Below are 21,282 nucleotides of genomic sequence, written 5' to 3' on the forward strand. Positions count from 1 at the left end.
ACCTGGTCTTGTGGCACCGATACCTCTTTCCTGATGGTAGCAGCGAGAACAGAGCATGTGCTGGGTGGTGTGGATCCTTGATTACTGCTGCTCTCCCACTGCACCATTCCCTGTCGAGGTTCTCGATGGTGGGAAGGGTTTTGCCTGTGATGTCCTGTGCTGTGTCTTCTACATTTTGCAGGGATTTACATTCAGGGATATTGGTGTTCCCATACCAGACCGCTCAGCACGCTTTCCACCACACACCTGTAGAAATTTGCCAGGCTCTCTGGTGTCATACCAAACTGCCGCAAACTCCTGAGGAAGTAGAGGTGCTGATGTGCTTTCTTCAAGATGTCATTAGTGTGTTGTGTCCAGGAAAGATCCTTAGAGATTTCTGACTCCCAAGAACTTAAATTTGCTCACCCTCTCCACCTCCAATCCACAACAATCAATAGATTGTATCCCTTTACTGAAAAAATTTATGTTATAACATAGAAAAAATGAATTTAAACTGCTTCGGAGTATTAAACAAATAACAGCCACTTGTCTCAAAATACCAAGCGTGCCCTTTCCTCCAATGCACTTTCATTGGTGCCTATCACTCCTTTCACATTTGATAATGCTGGAGTAGCCACACTGTTCAAAGCCATCTGCATAAGGTCGATATTTTTTAACTCTTTCCAACAGCACAGTGAAAAGCTGACCTAGATCTGACCTACCACATACAAGATGGTGGTTCACCAGCTCCTTTTCTCTTGCCTCACCATTGCTGCCCAGATATCAGAAAATGAATACACTTTTAAAAATCTTCCAAGGGCTCCTCCTAACATTGCAAAAAAAAAAAAAAAAAAAAAAAAAAAAAAAAAAAAAAAAATTGAAGCCAACACCAAAGGGACCAGATGAATTTCAGGGGCATCCCCAAAACACCCCTCAGAATCGAAGAACAAGTTCACAACTGAAATGTCCTTGAAAATGTGTTGCACCACTGATTAACCACATTAGACTGAGAGTTGTGATTAATAGGCTTTAATCACCATTAATCAACATGTTGATTAATGTTGTTGGCCCGGTTCCAAGGCAGGAACTAAGGGAGGGGTTCGGGCGTAACAGCCTTTATGGGAATACTGAGGGGACGAGTCACCAGTACAGAGGCAGCCCAGCCCTTACAGTACATTCACACAGACAATGCTAACAGCTATACAGTGGTTCCACCACATGCTGTAAGACTGGGAGAAGTGAGGTCAATTAACAGGCAATGACATTCTTTACAAAACATGTGTCCAAGTTCCACGTCAAGTGGAAGTAGTTTCAGTAAATGAGTGTCGTGAAGAAAAATGTGAGGAAATAAGCTAGTGCCGTGGTTACGCTGCTACACACCAGCAATTGGGGTTCAAATCTGGCACTCGCTGGAAGGAGTTTGTACCTTCTCCCCATGTCTGCGTGGGTTTCCTCCGGGTGCTCTGGATTCCTCTGACCTTTCAAAACATAGCAGATTTGTAGGCCAATTGGATGGCAATAGCAGATTTGTAGGCCAATTGGATGGCACGGCCTGGTGTGCCAAAAGGGCCTGTTACTGTGCTGCATGTCCAAAACATAAATAAAACCACACGACAAGCACGGAAAAAAATAAACTGTATCCAGAAAGAGAGGCATTTATTTGCATGGAATGCAGTTCAGGTTGTAATAAACAAGGGAACTGAAATGGTCCAGAGCATTTTATAGGTCAACATCTCTGCTTAATTACCTTCTAAAGGACATCAATGTAGAGCTTACTCCTGTTAACTACTCCCTAGTCTATCACATCTAACCCTGATGCCCTGTTAATTTTCTGTAATACTACTTGCTCACTGACTGCCGTACAAAGTGATTCCCAAGGCAATTTTACTGAATCTTGAATTTGGCTGCAGTTTTGATTTGCATTGACCAGTGTCCTTCCTTTATCTGTCGCTCATCTGACTTTTGCCTGCCCAACTTATCTGGCTAATCATATGTTTTAGCACGAAACATCAAAAAAAAGAGTACACCGGGGTAATAAAAGTTACTGATTTGAGCTTTCTATTCATTGTAATAGTTCTTTCAAGTAGATAATTCAGGGTATTGCAGTTAAACTGTGATTTCAGATCTGGCTGACAGAATTCAGCCATAGGCCATGTAACCCAAGTCAAGTCATCTTTATTTATCACGCTCACACGGTAAAGACAAGATAGCATTTCTGCAGGACTACAGAGCATATTTACATAAATATAAATTGGAATAGAAATTAAAATCTAGAGGACGTGGGCAAATCATTAACTAAATTCCAAATTAAATTTGTAGACATTGCCTGGTCGGCAGCAAAATAAAATGCATTGCACTTTGTAGCTACTTCCTGGAAACTTGCTTCTGCTACAAGGAAACACATGACTCCCTCCAGCTCATCACTCGATGGTCTACTGAGGTGCACAACTTTGTGCCCACGGAGAAAATAACATATAATTTAAGAAATAAGTACGACACTTTTACCAAAGTATGTCAACCTTATTTAGAACACTTTGGTGCACAGCTAGAGCAACAACCCACAGTTCTAAAAAACTTTTAAAAATGTACATAGAGAACAGCAGTGATGTACCTCAAGGAGTGGAAGCAAGCTGACATCATGTTTGTATCTGAGAAGTGAATTATACTAAAAGAACGTGTAAATACACTAAAAAGAATTGATTTTTCAGATGTAATACTATGGTTTGGGAAAAATTGAAAAATATAATTTAAAAAAAATAGAAGTTAAACATTAAAATATTAATAATATTAAGACATATACAGTAAAAGTCCACGGTATACCAATGTTCTGATGGCTTGGGCGAAAAAAACTGTTTCCCAATCTGGACGCAAGGGCCCCGAATGCTGCAGTACTTCCTACCAGATGGCAGAAGGGAGAACCGTTTACTTGAGGGGTGTGCGGAGTCCTTCGCAATGTTTATTGCTTTTTCTCGTGCATCGACTGCTGTAGTTGTCCTTCATGGTAGGAAGAGAGCCCCCAATTTTCGTTTCTGCTGACCTCACTAGCCTCTGTAGCATCTTCGCGGTGATGTAGTTGCATGGGATACTCTAATACATCCTCTGTGGAATGTAGATGGAGTGTGGGAGGTGAACTTTCCTCAGCCTTCACAGGAACAAGGGGCGCTACTGGGCTTTCTTGGCTAGGGAACGTCATCACTATCCATCAGCAGCAGGTTGTCTGGTCAAATGCAAGCTTTGTATCCTCACTGGCCATCTCTCCCAGAACAGGCAAGATTTAACAGGGACCTAAAAATATTCTTTTCACACAAAAGGTGGTGGGTACGTAGAATATGCTTCTAGGGGAAGTAGTAAAGGGAGGTACAATTATAAAGTTGAAATTCCTTCCAAGTTGCTTACCTGTAATGGGAAGAATAGCCATTGTTGCCCAATCAGGTCCTGGCCTAAGCTATTCTATCAAGATGAGGAGGCAAGCGGATCAAGTCCTCTTAAAAATGACTGGTCCTGAAGCTTGTATGGCTGTGAAATAAACCCTCTAGTCTGAAGGGCTGTATGGGTTGCTCATTCCTGACTTGCATTAGCATTCTATCCATAGAATTCATGTGTTTCCTTGTAGCAGAAGCAAGTTTCCAGGAAGAAGCTACAAAGTGCAAACCTTATTTTGGCGTTTAGTAGGATGAGATCTCATCAAAACCTTCCTAATACTGAAAGAGCTACATAGAGTGGACATGGAGATGTTTCCAGCAGTGGGAGAGTCCAGGACAGTGGTTCTCAACTTTTTTTTCCCCACTCGCATACCATCTTAAGTAACCCTTTGCCATATGTGCCCTGTGGTAAGTTTTTTTTTGCACAGCCACTGCGTTCCAGAAAATTATTCCCAAAATTCCAGAACGCAGTCTGTGTAAAAAGGATCAGAACAGAAATGAGGGATTCATTCTCATTCTGACATTTTACCTCCTGGACCCCTAGAAATTATTACAAAGTGCCTGCAGGTGCTCGGCAGCAATGGCCTCATGAATAGGATGTTATTGATGACGTGTGAAGATGCGGAAAGCAAAAATAACCTATAAAGAATGTAAGGATCTGGCAGCCATACCTGGACCAAAATACAGTAATTAAAAAAAAGGACTATAAATGCAACTATTATATATTTAAACATAGTTCCCCCCAATTGTATTCTATATATATTTAAAAATTATGTAAGCTCTGATGGTGTGTGGATTTATATGTATGGAAGGGGGAGGGAAGGATGGACTGTTTTGTTTTTGTTTGTTGTTGAAAGAAAAAGTTAATATTGCAATATTATAAATTTTATTCTGAATTTTTTTTAAATCAAAATATTCCAAAAAAAGATGCGTAAAGCGTGCGACATTGCAGCGCGGGATTTTTTAAACGTGCAGCCTGCAGACATTGAACTACCAGCAGCAGAGGTGCATTTGTCTAGCGATGTAAATAGCTGCTGCTAGCATTAAAAGCATCTGAGGATCAAGAGCCATTTTCCTCTTCTGTCTGCCGGATGTTTCAGACGCAGATGATTCACGTCACTGACGACATTAACGCAGTGGCGCTGTACATGGCACGTAGGTTATATGTCATGGTTGACGCAGTGGCAACCCTCGTCCAACCTATATAAATACTGCACCTCAAGTATTTAGTCTAAACTCGCAAAATTTTGGAATTTTTGTCGTTGCTGTGTGAACGGCTATTCCAGAAGGTAAGTGTGACAATTTCTGTTGGGAAAAAATATTGTTATATGTAAAACAAACATAAGGGATTACTTAAGATGGTATGTGAGTTGGGGGTAGATGGGGGGGGGGGGGGGGAATGTTGAGAACCACTGTTCTAAAGGAATTACTTTAAGGATATTGAGATTGATTTGTATTTTTGCAACATTTTTCCCAGATTTCTTGGATCCATTTGGATGTTGAGCAATGTTTCTTCAGCTCCAGCTAAAGTTAATTATCTTTTTTTTTGAGATTTACCGTAAGCATTAAATAATAAATTGACTTCAGAACCTGAGGTCTCCCAAATGGAACTCAAAACTTTTTTTTTTCCTGTCCCCAAGATGTAGTCATGCCTATTAACAAGCTGATAAGATATTGGTTAAAATTGCTATGTACAGTCATTTTGGAAACCCTATTCATTTGTTCAATCTTTCCACCACATTAGCAACAGTTATGTATCTAACAAAAGGAGGAATTTGATCAGTATGCAATTAATAATGTAAAAATGGCAGTAAAGAGGTGAAGAATGTCATGTGATTTTTCCAGCCACCATCTTTAAATTTACTTCTCTTCGTCCCTGGTGGTCTTTCTATCCTTCTACCAGATGCACTTCTCATTTTCTTCCTTGTTCACTCTTTATCTTCAATTCTCCCAATCTCTCCCCACCCTCCTCTTCCCTTCTCCCTTCTCTTTTCCTTCCTCTCTTTCTACCCCTTGTTCTCACTTTCCCATCCCACCTTTCTGCCTCTCATCTTTCTCTCCCACTCTTACTTCCCTCTTTTTTTTCTCTCTCATATGTTATCCTTTCCCATTCTCTCTCCCCCTCCCCCTCTCCCTTTCCTTTGAGTGTGCCTGGAGGTTCTTGAACAAAAAAAATTGCAACATACTGCCCAGGCGTAAATGTGTTGTTCAATGTCACCTACATGTGCTCGTGGTCAAGAGGTTATGACCGTAATACCAATTTGATCCAATTATCTAACACGTTGGTTGCTATGATTTAGGTTAGGTTAGGTTACGTGTTAGGTTTTGGGATACTTGAAAGCACATGATAAAAATAGGCCAAAGTTAGCATGAATTCCTTCAAGAGAGATATTGCCAGAAAATTCTATTGGAATTATTTGAGAAAGTAACAAGCAGGATAGACGAAGGACAGTTAGTGGATGTCATTTACTTGAATTTTCTTTGACCAGGTTATGAACATGGGGCTGCTAAACAAGATAGGAGCCATTAGTACAAGTGTGGATGGAAGACTGAGTGACAGGTAAAAGTCAAAGTGTGGGAATAAATGGGACATTTTCTGGTTGACTGTTGGTGAGTAGTGCCGTTCATAGGAGTTAGTGTCAAATCCACTCCTCTTCACATTTTATGGGTAATGACTGATTGATTGTATTGATCGCTTGTGGCCAGGTTAGTAGGTAGAGGGGCAGGTGGTTTTGAGAAGCAAAGCCTCTGCAGAGCAACTTGGAGAGGTTGGGAGAGTGGGCCAAGAAGTGGCAGGTAGTATATAGCATAGGGAAGTGTACAGTCATGAACTTTGAGAGAAGTAATAAAGGCACAGACTATTTTCTAAATGGAGAGAAAATTCAGAAAGCAGTGATCCAAAAAGGACATGGTGCAAGATTCTCTAAAGGGTAACTTGCAGGTTGTGTCAGTGGTAAGGAATCCAAATGCAATGTTACCCTTCATTTCAAAAAGACTAGAATATAAAAGCAAGGGATGTAATGCTGAGGCTTTACATAGCACTAGATCACATTTGAGTATTATGAGCAGTTTTGGAAGAATATACTGGCACTGAAGGGTTGTTTACAAGAATGATCCCAGGGATGAGACAGTTAACATATGAGGAGCATTTGATGATTATAGGCCTGTACTCACTGGAGTTTAGGGAGATTTCACTAAACTTCCTGAATATTAAAGGCCTGGATAGAGTGGATGTGGAAAGGATATTTCCACGAGTGGAAGAGTTTTGGACCATAGGGCAGGGCCTCAGAATAAAAGGATGTCCCTTCAGAATAGAGGTGAAGAGATATTTCCTTTGCCAAAGGTGGTGAATCTGTGGAATTCATTGTCACAGACGACAGTGGAGGTCAAGTCATTGGGTGTGTGGAAGGTGGAGGTTGACAGGTTCTGGACTAGTGTCAAAGGTTAAGGGGAGAAGGCAGAAGATTGGGTTTGAGAGGAAAGATACATCAGCCATTATTCGATTGGCAGAGCAGACTCGATGGGCCAAGTACCCCAATTCCCTTCCAATATCTGATGGACCGTGGTTCCAACTGAAACTTAAATCTTTTAAGCCTATCACTGCCAATCCTTCTAAATATCTGCTAAATGCATTTCTTTGCAGTTGAAGGATGAACAATACCACCTCCTTCTAAACTGTTAGATACTCATTGTGTAGAGCAGTGGTTCCCAACCTTTTTCTTCCAACTCACATCCCACTTTAAGTATTCTGTATGTCAATGGTGCTCTGTAATTTGTAAGGGATTGCTTAAGGTGGGATGTGAGTGGGAAGGGAAGGTTGAGAACCATGGCTCTAGACCCAATTGTTACTGAAATATTTGGCTTGAGAAAAATTGTCATTGGCCCATTTCCTTTGGAGTTATGAAACCCTGCACATAACGAGTCAATTAGAGACGATTAAAACATTGCTTTTCAAATTTATTTCTTTCCACCCACATCCCACCTTAAGCAATCCCTTACTAATCACAAAGCACCTATGGCATAGGGAATACTTAAAGTGAGATGTGAGTTGGAAGAAAAAGGTTGGAAACCACTGGTCTAGAGGGAGTCATCCAGCTGCATTACTACGTACTTCCAACAGCCAGTGTTCGTAGATAGTACACAATGCTCCATGACATTACATTGGTTACAAATAGACCTGCAACAGAAAAGGAGGTAGAAGGTATTTATAACAAAACAAAGCTGAAAATCAGTTTGATCAAACTGATTGCAGTGAAAGATTCAGAATCTGAAATCATCGCTCTGTCAGAATATTGTGAGTTCAGATTTTGAATTTATTTCAGAGTACCTACATGACATCACTACCAACCCGAGATCCTTTTTCACCTTTCCTGGGTGGCAGCAGTGAGAACAGAGTGTGAGCTGGGTGGGGTGGATCCCTAATGATGGCTGCTGCTCTCTGATGGCAGCGTTCCCCATAAATGTTCTCGATGGTGAGGAGGATTTTGCCTGTGATGTCCTGGGCTGGGTCCATTACCTTTTGGAGGGCTTTACACTCTGGGGTATTGGTGTTCCCATGCCAGTCAGCACATTTTCCTCCATACATCTGTGGAAATTTGCCAGGGTTTCTGGTCTCAGTTCTACTTTTAGTAGATGAGAGCAACCAATAAATTGTTAATATAAACAAATGCAGCACTGTTTGGAGATGCTATCATTTAGAAGAATGAAATTAAGGTCCCACCTGCCTCTCAGTATGTAAAAGATCCAATATACGTGTAGGACACTACCAGTAACCACCAAAACAAGGCAGAGGGAACGATAGGTTTTAATAAACAGATCCAGGTATAGGAATGGCAGGAAGGGAGAGGTGGCTCGACCTTTATGGCCCAAGACCACGGGAGAGGAATCATAGGGTATGAGTTATCAGTGGGCGGGCCTGCTCCATATATACAGTAACCAACTATAACTATATACAATGGAGGAAATATTTCACCACAGTACTCGTTCTCAGATCAGAAATATTTACCATCATGACCTCCCCAATATTTATTGCACAACCAGTGTTCCGTTGCTCTGTGGCAGTTCGCTTTGTGTGTTGTAAAGGTAAAGATTCCATTATTGTCACGTCATACTACATTTAGAATGTAACATACATGAAATTCTTAAACTTTGGTCCTCCGAAAGGTGGACACAGAGTCGTCATTTTGTCCAGCCCCCCCTCACAGAAACCTACAGCACCTGGTGTTCCCTGGGTGGTCTCCCCTCCAAGTACTGACTAGGCCTGAGCCCGCTTAGCTTCCGAGACCAGACAATCCCAGGTGCATTCAGGCTATTAGGCGCCGTGTTTCCAGTATGACAGTTGTGAAAACACTTGGGATCTTGGGATATCCTGGGATAATTAATACATTTTTATTACAAGATCATTGCGAGTAGAAACATTTTTTTTTCACGAGAGCACAAAAACTTCCCCAGGGACACAGTGAAGATTGCCTTTTGAATCACCACCCAGAACCAAGGAAATGAACAGCAACTTGTCAAACTAGCCTGCAGGTAGAATTCCATTTATATCTCACCAGCCAAGGTTACACATTTCTTAGCTTCCAAGGTCAAACATATATATATATATGTATATATATAAAAATAAAAGACTGGAATCAAAAGAGTGAAAATATTTGCATAGGCAATCACAACCTTGGATTCCATGTGATGAAATAACTCCCTTGTGGAAATCCAAGAGTAGCTGCAGTAATGAAAATATCATGAAATAACTGGTTTGTAATGACTTGTGCTTTACAAAACAGCTGTAAATCCAGGCACCATTCACAGCAGGCAGTGCAGAGCTGCCCACAATGTATCGTGGCAATTAGGAAGTCTTTGTCCAAATTTAGTAAAACTACTTTCACTGTTGGAGGCGTAGTGTACAAACACTTCAGACTGCTCATTATGCCACAACTCTGTGCTTCCTTGGTACTGGGGCTGGATTTCCAGTGCCAACTTCAGAAAGTCACTCTGCGCTTCAGTGGGCCCCTTTCTCCTCCTTCCCCACCATCTGCAATGAACAGTTCACAAGCACCCCTCTCAAAGTCAAACCCCCTCAGCTGTTCACCAACCTCACCCCCGATTGCAAGCCAGTGGCCACCAGAAGTAGATGGTACTGTGTGGCTGACAGGACATTCATTAAGGCGGAGGTTCAGTGCTTATTGGCAAGGGCATTGTCAAGGTCAGTATAGACCTTGGAGGGCCCAGGTGGTTGTAGTAAAGAAAGAGGGATAAGATTAGGATGGTATAATCAACTGGTATAAGCAGCTCAATGCTTACCCCCTTCCCCGCATATCCAACATGGTCAACCAGATTGTGCAATATTGGGTATTCTCCATGATTGACCTAAAGTCGGCATATTGCCGGCTCCTGATCTGCCCAGAGGTCAACAAATATATGGTATTCGAGGCAGATGGCTGCCTCTCCCTCTTCCTCCAGGTCCCTTTCAGTATCTCAAACAGGGGCTCCGTCTTCCAGTGGGAGATGGACCACATGGTGGACTGTTACGATCTATAGGACACCTTCCCATATGTGGCCACAACGTGCAGGATCACGATGCGAACCTCCGCAAGTTCCTCCAGGCAGCAAAATGCATTACTTTTAATGAGAATAACTGAGTGTTTCGGACAGCACGGCTAGCCATTCTTGGCCTGACCCAGACCACATACATCTGCTGATGGAGCTACCCCTCCTGCATCCCCTCAAACCTCTGAAGAGGTGCCTTGGATTCTTCTCAAACTATGCTCAATGCATCACCCAATATGTAGACAAGATTTCCCAATTGATCAAAGCTACCAAGATTCCCCTCCCAACAGAAGCCTAAGCCACTCTCAACAGTATCAAAGATGACAGGGCCAATGCATGCCATAGACGAGTCCACACCTTTCTAAATGGAGAGCGATGCATCTGACTTTGCCCTAGCTGCCTTCTTCTCATGAATCCTTCAAGGCCCTAAAATTTACCTCTCCTCCATCAAGGTGGTGGCCCAGGCCATTATGTACCCCACTGGAGGCACTATCTTGCCAGGAAATGGCTCACCCTCCTCACAGATCACCAAGCAGGGGCAAAATTAAGAATGGTAAGATCCTCAGCTGGAGAATTGAGCTGTTCGCACAATTATGACATTCTCTACTGGCCCGGCAAACTTAACGAGCCTCCGGACGCTCTTTCCCGAGGAACTTGTGCTAGTGTTCAAATGGACAGACTGCAGGCTCTCCACGATGACCTTTGCACCCCGGATTTTCTAGGTTTTTCCATTTTATCAAATCTTGGAATCGACCACTGAGGAAGTCTAGACAATGACTAAAAAACTGCCAGGTCTGCTCCGAATGCAAACATCAATTCTACTGGCCAGACAAAGCACATCTGATCAAGGCTACCTCCCTTTTTGAGCACCTCGGCAGTGATTTCAGGGCTCTCCTCCCCTCCTCCAACCGGAATGTCTACTTCCTCAGCATCATAATTGAATACTCCCATTTCCCCTTCACCAAACCTTGCCCGGACATGACCACGACCAGTTATCAAGGCCCTCCAGAATATCTTCACCTATTTTGGGTACCCTGGCTTCATCCACAGTGACTGTGGTACATCATTCATGAGTGATAAGCTGCGGCAGTACCAGGGCATCGCCAGAAGCAGGACCACCAACTACAATCCAAGGGGTAACAGGCAAGTGGAAAGGGAGAATGGCACAGCATAAAAGACAATCCTCCTGGCACAGAGGTCAGAGGGTCTCCCTGATTCCCAATGGAAAGACTGCATTGGTAACCTTTATGTATGGCCACCAACAACACGCCTCACGAATGGATGTTTGCTTTCCCTAGGAAGTCTGTATCAGGGACTATGCTGCCTGCCTGGCTGACCTCCCCAGGACCAGTCCTGCTCCAGAGGCACATCAGGCAATCAAAGACTGACCCTCTGGTTAAGATGGTCCGCTGTCACTATGCAAACCCCAGTATACTCGTGTTGCCTTCCCTGACAAGCGCAAAGACAGGGTCTCTATCCGAGACCTTGCTCCATTGGGGGCTTCCCTGACCACCTCTGACTTTCAACAGACACCCCCTCCCACTTCAACCTTAGGGGTTTTGAAACCTGCAGCTGACCACCCCTTACCCCTGGCCACAGCTATTACCAATGATATACCAGCTCCACACTCCCCCATCACTCCTCCTGTCCCCACTCCTTAGAAAAACTGTTAACGGGCCAGCCTCACATGCTGCTCAGGACATTACGGCAAAGCCCCAGCCATTGCCACGTCACTCGGTGCGGCAGAGGAGACCCCCTGATGGATTTAACCTGTAGCATGTTTCACCTTCTCTTTTTTTTCCTCACCCCGCAGGACTCTTCTTAAAAAGGGCAAATGTTATGCATGATTGGCAGTTGCTGGCTGGACTCGCCTCCCAAGACCGATCCTAACAATAACCCCTTTCCCTTTGCTTTGATCAGTCAATGAGGTTGATGGTAGTTCCAGTCTTTAGTTAATAGTTTCACAGCATCAGCCGTTTGTGATTATTGATGGTACATCACAATGCAATATAATTTAGATTTTTATTGAATTCGGTCTATTGATTTATTTCCTTGGCTAGTCTGCCAGTTGCACATAAACAATCAGTCTTCCAAGTGCTTCCTAGGCCTGATGCCATTTAAATTGCCATTCACTGGGAGACCACCTCTCTATGATTCCCATACAATGGTGGTAACCAAAGAATTTTCCGGCATTTTCTGATCAGCAAGGTTTATACGCAAACATTAATATGCATCCATTTATCTAAATATTTGATGGAGTAGACCTTTATTTAAATTTGTAGAGCTGGCACGACCATTAATTCTAATGTGCAATTACTTTGAGCTGCGATTGCTCGGACTACCACTGACAGAAGTGCCATTAATAGTCAACCGCTCAGAGTGAATTGCAGTCATCTGAAGGCCAAATTGGGCAAGGAATGACAGTTTCCTTCACCGGAAGGGCACTAATGAACCAGTGGAATTTTTATAATGATGTGACAGCTTCCATTGTCATTTTATGTCTGGTCCCAGCCTACAAATCACTACATGTAATGTTGTCATTTGTCAATGCGTACAGCTTAACTCATGACCTCTGCTAAAGGTCGTCAACTACAGTCCAAAAAACTGCCTTTTCTGATATCAGTTAACTTTCTGACACCGCCAACTTGTGAGCAGATTTATTTCGCTGTACACCCATTTCTGTGGAAAGCTAAATGAGCTTCCCTCGCGCTCATTTCATTTTGTGTTCCCAAAAGGGTGTGGGTAGAATTTCATTCCTACTCCAGAAGCAAAGGCAGGATTCTTTCCAATCATGAGACTCCCTTGAACACATTGCTAATGGTCTTGTGCTTTCTCAATGAGGCGTTATATTTGCCAAGCATGCTTAAAATGAACGATACTAATTTATATTTCTTTACAGAAATGCCTCAGCAGTTGCTCTGAGAGATAAGTAACATATTGATTAATATATTTAGTGTTTATTAATTAATCTCCTCTTCATTATCACATAAATTGCTTTGTAACCAAAAAAAATGCACCTTTTCAAAAGCAACTCACTAACCCAGCTTATTTTTCTCTTTCAGGATCAATCCTGAAGACAATTATCAATCATTTATGCACCAAGTAACTCGTCTTCTTCAAATGGTGAATGAAGCGTGACCCACAACCATTGCCAGAAATCCCTAGTTGATGGAGTGAGATGTCATTTGCCCACAAAGTGTGGATGAGATCTTAGAACTGGAGGAACCTCTCAGATCTGATTTTACTGCTGTAAATGCACATTAAAATGCCCTCTTGACAATTAAGAGATTTTCATCCAGTTTTTCTCCATCACACTCTCTCAATATTGAATCGCACCTTGAAGCACTCTATAAACTTGGGCAGCAGCTTTAGTATCAGGCAGAAAATGTTGCTGAAACAGTACATTTTTATTAGCTTGGCAACTGTGACATTAACTCGAGCAATACCCTGGCACGTCAGATGTCCCGATATGTGTATTTGTGAAATTAAACCTTGGTTTACACCGACATCAATATATAGAGAGGCTCCGACAGTGGACTGTAGTGATTTTTTTATGTCTAAAGTTCCTGCTAACTTGCCCAAAGGAACACAAACATTACTCCTACAGAGTAACAGAATCACTAAGATTGAACCAGGTGAGCTGTATCACCTGGTGAACCTGACAGAACTGGACCTGTCCCAAAACAGCTTCTCGCAGATTGAAGACTTCAGCTTGACAAACATGAGCAATCTTTTGGTTCTTCATCTGGAGGAGAACCAGTTGTCTGAACTGTCAGAAAAATGCTTCTCCACTCTCACCAACCTTCAAGAACTGTACTTAAACCACAACCAGCTCAGCGCTATCTCGGCTGGAGCTTTCTTTGGCCTTGAAAACCTTCTTCGGCTCCATCTGAACTCCAACAAATTAAGAACCATTCAAAGCGGGTGGTTTAAGTCTATACCCAGTTTGGAGATCCTCATGATTGGAGAGAATCCTGTCGATAAGATTCAGAACGTGAACTTTAAACCTCTCATCAACCTACGAAGCCTGGTTTTAAGTGGAATGAGACTGAAAGAAATCTCAGATTACGCTCTTGAAGGTCTGGAGAAACTCGAAAGCATTTCTTTTTATGATAACAAATTGTCCAAGGTTCCAAAGGTGGCCCTCCAGAAAGTTCCAGGACTCAGGTTTTTGGATTTAAACAAAAATTCGATTCAAAGGATCCAACAGAGTGATTTTACTGATATGCTTCACCTGAAAGAGTTGGGTATTAACAATATGGAGGAACTCATCTCCATTGACAAGTTTGCTTTGGACAATTTACCTGAATTGACCAAACTGGAAGTGACCAACAACCCAAAGTTTTCTTACATTCACCCCAATGCGTTCCGGCTCATTCCTCAAATGGAAACCCTAATGCTAAACAACAATGCCCTGAGTGCCTTATACAAAAAGACGATCGAGTCCCTGCCTAAACTTCAAGAGATTAGCATCCACAGCAATCCCATCAGGTGTGACTGTGTCATTCGTTGGGTGAACGCTAATGAGAATCGTATTCGGTTCATAGAGCCACAGTCAACCTTTTGTGTGGACCCTCCAGAGTTTAGCTGGCAAAATTTGAGAGATGTCCCATTCAGAGAGATGACGGATCGATGCCTTCCTCTCATTTCCTCTGAAGCTTTTCCCTCACATCTCAGCGTTGAAATGGAAGAATTCCTTTCCCTTCACTGCCGAGCTTTTGCTGAGCCAGATCCTGAGATTTATTGGGTCACACCCTCTGGTGACAAATTATCAGCCTATACTGTTTCAGACAAATACAGGGTGCGCCCTGAAGGCACACTGGAGATATTCAATATAAGTACAGATGAAGCAGGATTTTATACCTGTGTGGCTCACAATCTCGTAGGAGCTGACTCGAAAAGTGTTGCAATCAAAGTGAGCGGATACTATCCAGAAAATGAAGACAGCATTCAGCTCTATGTGCGAGAAATAGAAGCTCATCATATCCTGCTGTCATGGATAATCACCTCCAACATAATCTCATCAAACATCACTTGGTCCTGTACACTGAGCCACAACAGTTTGAATCTTACCTTCTCGGCTCGGATCCCTGCTGGAGTACACAGCTATAATCTGACCCGGCTAGAGCCATTTACTGAATACGTGATATGTGTGCATGTGTCCCACATCAGCCTTGACACTGAGACATCCTGCATCTGGAGCAGGACCAAAGATACCCACTCAGCAACTGGCACGGGTGAGATAAGACCACAGTTTGTAATTGCCTTAACTGCTTGTGCACTGTTTGTGGCAATAAGCATCTCAGTCCTCCGTGGGTTTCCTCCTGTGCTGCAGAAGATTGTGAAGAAGCACCAGCCATTGTCAACAAGCATGCAAAGAAATTTGTCTGTCTCGTTGCACCGTATTTACCCCACTTTTGTCAAGCATCGGGAACCTGAAAGCAGCTCGGGCAAAACAATAGCAGTAGAACTTCAATCCACCCCACTGAGCCCCTCGAATGTCGGTTGTTGTGATGCCAACTGAGACAAGGTCGAGAAGAGGAAGGAAAAATAGAACCATGGCCCAACCCTTAAGAGACACATCTGCCCTGTCACTATCCAGATGAAACAAGAAAAATGGTCAAGGAAACAAATATCAACTGAAGCAGGAAGTAAATCCAGATTTCGATGAGTTCTTTTAGACATAAGAGGGAGTCAATATTTTGACAGTAAACCCTCCTGGTAGAAATCCCCCTTCTTTTTCCAACTGATGTCAATGTGTTTGTTTTGTACTGGTTATGAACTCTGTTAATAGGAGACATATATAGGAGTTCGGGAAGGATATTAAAAAAAACTGGGGTCTCACTGTTCAGAAATGTATCCAATTTCTTATGTAAAAAAAAATCTTTGTGATCATGTCGATAGAAAATCTGTTTTTTTCGAGCCAGGCACTTGAAATTCTGAATGGAAACCTAGAGCAGGTTTACAACAATTTTATACAGGAAGTATGTGCATATTTTTCTAGGTTCACACAGTATGTCATACTCTTTACTTTGAGCATCTCTCTGTCCTTTCTGGTGCTCAGAGAGACCAGTGACAGAGCCTCTTTGAACACCAGGAAGGAGTTTTGCAGTTTTAAGGAGATACCAGTGTTTTGTATCACTGCACCATGTCCAACTTCATTTTCTGTAGTTTTCATGGACTCCCGGCCGTTATTGCACAAGGTTAAAAAAAAGTGTGCAGAAGCGTGAAGGATTCATGGAAGCATTTCTTTTGATTGCAGTATTTTCTGAATAAACCACAACAAACAAAATGCAAGCAAAATGTGTCGCAGCCTATTATCCATTGATTAGGGAATTGCAGGCAATGAGTTTAGTTTACTGTACCAAGATACCATGTGTTTTGTGTGCCATGTTACCATTGGAAAAAAAGTTGCTAATCTGGCACGAACTTGGATTAAAAGATTTCAGAAACAATGGTAAAATCTAAATCACAAGATTAATTGTCCAGTTGGGTTTCGAACATTTTAACTTGACAGACAAATCAGGTTCATTCCGGCAGCTTCCTGCCACTCCAGGAGCCACTATGTCATTAGCGGGTGGCTGAGAATTTGACGCAAAGTTGCTGCATGCAATCAGTCCAGGCCCTAATCAGAGTGGCCTCCAATGCGGTCTTAACTCTCCAGATCTGGACCAGTCTTCTTTCTCCTGGGAGAAAGAAGTTATAATCAAGGAAATTCAATGCTTTTGAAATTTTCAAGTAATTTTAATCCAAGTTGCCCAAGTGTGATAAGGTTTTCTGTCTCTACCATATTTGCTGAGAGTGAAATTCAGATTCCTAACACCCTCTGAATGAATTTTGTTGTCGCCTTCCCTTTTCTAATCAATCCAGCCTTTAATTTAAATCGATGCACCCTAGTTTCATTTGTCCCTTTGCTGAGGTAATCAGGCCGTTTTTTTTAATGACTCATCCTAAGCCCCTCCTAATTTATGCACCTTATTAAGATTCTCTTCACCTTCTGTGTTCCAAAAAAACACTAATTTTGGGGCTGAATGTTAGCATAGGGGAGGCATGGTTAGTATACCAGTTAACACGGTTTATGTCAACGATCAAAACAGCATTTGAATCTGTAAGGAGTTTGTATGTTCTCCTTGAATCTCCGTGGGTTTCCTCCAGATGCTTCAGTTTCCTCCCTCTGCTCAAAACATACAGCCGAAATAAATGGGAATATATATATATAAATAATGTTAAAAATTAGGTACCTAAAGAAATACTTGAGCAGGTTATGAAAATCTAGTTCAAAGTATTAGATTTCAAAGGTCACTTATGAATGGGGTCAAGGGGAAGCCGAGAGATCGGGAGTTAAACTGTTGAAGACAAGGCCTACAACTGGGTTTGAAACTGAGGTAAAATCTAAAATCTTAAGACTATTGTAGATCTCAGGGTGGTTACAAAGTGAGAGAGGCCAAGAATAGTTTTACTGCCTTAGCCAGTGGACAGCAACACAAAGATTACTTATTCAACTGAAAAATACAACTGTCCGATGTTGCATGTAATTTGGACACTAATACAAAGAATTACAACAGGCTCCAGGTTGAGTGACTCAGAGAACTGAATTTGTTATTTTGGCAGAGAAGAATTGTAATAGAATGTGATCCAGGTCATTAAAATAGTGAAGGATGAGATTAACAGAAAATTGAATACATTATTTTGCATAAGAATGCAAACATAAAATTAAAAGATCTAAACCTAGAAGGGGGAAATCAGATTCTAACCCAAACCTAAAGCCCAAAAGAGAGAATGTTGGAAAATTCTGGCAGAATCAATTTTTAATATGAAACTTTGATCAGAACAGGAATATTTCACAAATGATTAAACGTTAAAAAAGGGAGCAGGTAAGGAAAAGGAAAGTGAAAATGGCACTTAGCCACCAAGTCCCTTTCAGCAAGAAATCCCCCAACATATCCACATGCTCAGAAATACATAAACACATAAAAACAAGCACATATACATGTGTGCATGAATAGGAAATATATATTCATGTACATAAAAATATCTACCCAAAAGGCAAGAAAGTAGGAGGATGCATGTAGCTTTTAAATGAGAAATGGAATTGGAGATATTTGAAAATTTAAGAGATTTAATAAGAAAATCAAAGAAATGGAAAGGAAAATGAGAGAAATTATTTAGCCTTGGTTGAAAAATGATGGGTACAGAAAATATGAGAGGGGAAAGGTCTCTAGTCTCAAACCATTCCGGACCTAATACGAAACCAAATTCAATCCTTCAGGTAGAAACTACTTCTGAATTCTACAATAGACAAGTTCTTACATAATCCCTATAAAGGGAAACACCAGCTCGACCCAACCAAGCCCATTCATTACTATGAAGAGTTCTATCAATGACAACAAAAAAAAGTTAATTTTTATCATGTCGCAAAATGTCCTTTTTGAATGTTATCAATTGGAATTTAAAGCCAAGCCCCATAATGGGACATGAGAGGAGACAACCAATAGATTAATCACTGAGGTAAGTGTTAAGGAATGCCTGGAAGTCAAGAGTCACACAACAACATTTAGATCATTGCCTTAGTACTTGTAACACTAGTTTTGATAAGAATCCAGATATTATTGCAGAAGTTTTCCCCACAGTGTGGATGATAGTCTGATGCCTTTTTTGGTGGTGTTTCTCCAGATTCTTTGGGTGAGGTTATTAGTAAGCCCATCAAGTTTCACATTCATAAAGGAAGAATGGCAAAGCTAACTGTGGACCTGGATCTTGACATCATTCTGTAAGTCAAAAATCAGAGAAATCACATCCATGTTTCCCAGGGGAGGTATTAGCAGGCAGGACCCCGATTTTGCTGTTAGAGGAAGGGAGCTACCAAGAGAAAAAAAAACTCTCGCCTCTCTCCAGGGTTGGTCTCTTGATGATGAATTGCAAAGGGTTACATGTAGGGCAACATTTTATGGATGATAGAGGTATACAACTTATGAGGGATAGGGATAGAGTTAATGCAAGCAGGCTTTTGTTAGGTGAGACAAGGATTTGAGGACATTGGTTAAGGGTGAAAGGGGAAATGTTGAAAGGGAACATTTGGGGGAGCTTCTTCAGAGAGTGGTGAGAGTGTGGAATGAGCTGCCATTTCAAGTGGAGAATAAGGGCCTGAAATTGACAGTTAAGAAAAATCTGGTTAAGTAGATGCATTGGAGGGTATGGTCCAGTTTGAATTATAGCTTAGCTCAGCCTAGATGGGCTGAAGGGACTGTTTCTGTGGTGTAGTGTTTTAAGGTTCTATCATCCAATGATAGAATAAGGGAGGCAGGTTGTAAAAAGGGGCAGTGATGACATGCATATGTGATGTGAAGATCCTTTGTAAGTTAAATGTAGTTGGCTGAGTTTGGATCCCTTCAACAGAAGGGTTTGATGGACGGAAATTTCCAAGCATCAGTAAAAATGACTGTCAGATCACTCCTGGATAAGCAACTAGGATGGGAGAATTGTGCCACTCAAAGAGTTACTGCATCACAGTATGAGAGGTCCAGATTCGATCCTAACCTTGGGTATCATCTGGGTGGAGCTTGCAGGTTCTCTTTGTGACTACATGGGTTTCCTTAGCATGCTCCGGTTTCCGCCCACATCCCCAAGGCAAGGTAAGGAGGCTGATATGCCACTGCCAATTACCCCAAATCTGAGGGAGTTGATGTGAATGAGGAGAGTTTAAAAAAAAGAGCAGGATTAATGTAAGAGGGTGGATGATGATTGGCATGGTGGGCTGGTAGAACTATTTCCATATCATTTCTCCTTTATATTTATAATGTCCTGTCTATTCTCTCAGTTTTGATAGTTTTCTCCAACTGTACAAGGTGAGACTGCATCTGGAGTACTGCGTGCAGTTCTGGTCCCTTTATTTGAGGAAGGATGTACTGCAGTGCAATTGAGGTTTATCAGGTTGATTCCAGAGATGGCGAATTGGCAAATGAGGACAGATCGAGTCATCTGGGACTGGAATTTAGAAGAATGAGAGGGGATCATATAGAAAAATATAAAATTATGAAAGGCATAGATAAGCTTGAGGTAGGTAAGTTGTTTGCATTGGCAGGGGAGACCAGAACTAAGGGACATAGCCCTAAGATTCAGGGTTAGTAAATTTAGGAGGTGTTTCCCTTTGTAGGGATTATGTAAGATGAGGAGAAACTGCTTCTCCCAGAGGGTGGTGAATCTGTGGCCCATTGAAGCAGTGGAGGCCACCTCAGTAAATATATTTAAGACAAGGTTGGATAGATTTCTACATAGTAGAGGAATTAAAGTAGATGGGGAAAAGGTAAGTAGGTGGAGATGAGCCAGTCATTAGAACAGCCATGATCAGATTAAATGGCAGAGCTGGATCGATGGGCTGGATGGCTGACCCCTACCTCCTATTTCTTATGTTCTTAAATCACCTTTACACCTTCTACAAAACTATTATGTTTTTACAATAAAGAGACTGTGGTAAACCACTGTTGCATATAATTGTCTGGTCAGCCACACCTATTGGCTGATTGTACCTGTGGTCCCTCCCCACGAGCTCCTGTATAAAGGACACTGTTCCACAGCCCCCTCCTCAGTGGAGAACAGTCAAACAGTAATGGATGTGCCTTTGTTCTTAAGTGAATAAAAGCCTATTGGTTTCTCAACAACAGACTTTCAAGTAATTGATGGTGCATCAGAGACTAGAACCATGCTCACTACACAGTATTCCATCTTCTTAAAAAGCTTGTACGTAAATTCTCGGCTTTCCAATTCTATCATTCTAGAAATGAACCCTAGTGGGTTGGTTTGCTTTATTGACTTATTAACGTGTCTACATTCCTAGTTCCCTCACGGCTCCATTAAAATTCTTATCATTTGGGTTCCTTATTCTTATATAATGCACCTCCTTCCTTACAGCCACACTGAAATTTGTTTGTCAATTACATACACATTCTGTATTACTGCATATTGTATTTTTCCATTATATCAAGTACACCTCCCTATTTGAAAATTTTAAAGAGTATTTTAAATTGCTAGGTCCAATCAATAATGGAAAATCGTAAACAAGAGTGGTTTCAGCACCAATTCCCAGGGAGTGCAACTCCATACCTATTGATAGTCTGAGATGCATCCTTCAGCCTCTCACCTGTTCTATGCTTGGTGTCAAATTTACGATCCGTTTCAATGCCAGTCTCCTGATTCCATGTGTATCACATCAAAGGCCTTATGAAAATGTCGATACTTTCAATTTGATTCGGAGTGAAGTTTGGATGAGCTCAGCCTTCTTTTTAGAAATTCAAACAATTGTACTTTTGATTTCTAATGCCTTTTTATTATTTTGCAGAGC

At 41.7% G+C, this 21,282-nt stretch overlaps 1 protein-coding gene and 1 long non-coding RNA gene across 4 annotated transcripts in view; one reads left to right on the plus strand and one right to left on the minus strand.

Annotated features, from left to right (window-relative positions):
- LOC138765159 (leucine-rich repeat neuronal protein 2-like) overlaps positions 1-16,236 on the plus strand; it is a 193,907-nt gene extending 177,671 nt beyond the window's left edge. Inside the window, exon 3 of the mRNA XM_069942005.1 lies at positions 13,007-16,236. Coding sequence (XP_069798106.1) covers positions 13,330-15,468 — 2,139 coding nt within the window. The 5' untranslated portion in view covers positions 13,007-13,329 and the 3' untranslated portion in view covers positions 15,469-16,236. The remainder of the gene's footprint in view (positions 1-13,006) is intronic.
- Positions 1-21,282, minus strand: part of LOC138765160 (uncharacterized) — a 216,404-nt gene that overhangs the window by 126,817 nt on the left and 68,305 nt on the right. The gene's annotated exons all lie outside the window — the stretch shown is intronic.

Source organism: Narcine bancroftii, chromosome 5, assembly GCF_036971445.1.
Source record: "Narcine bancroftii isolate sNarBan1 chromosome 5, sNarBan1.hap1, whole genome shotgun sequence".
Classification (NCBI taxonomy): Eukaryota; Metazoa; Chordata; class Chondrichthyes; order Torpediniformes; family Narcinidae; genus Narcine; species Narcine bancroftii.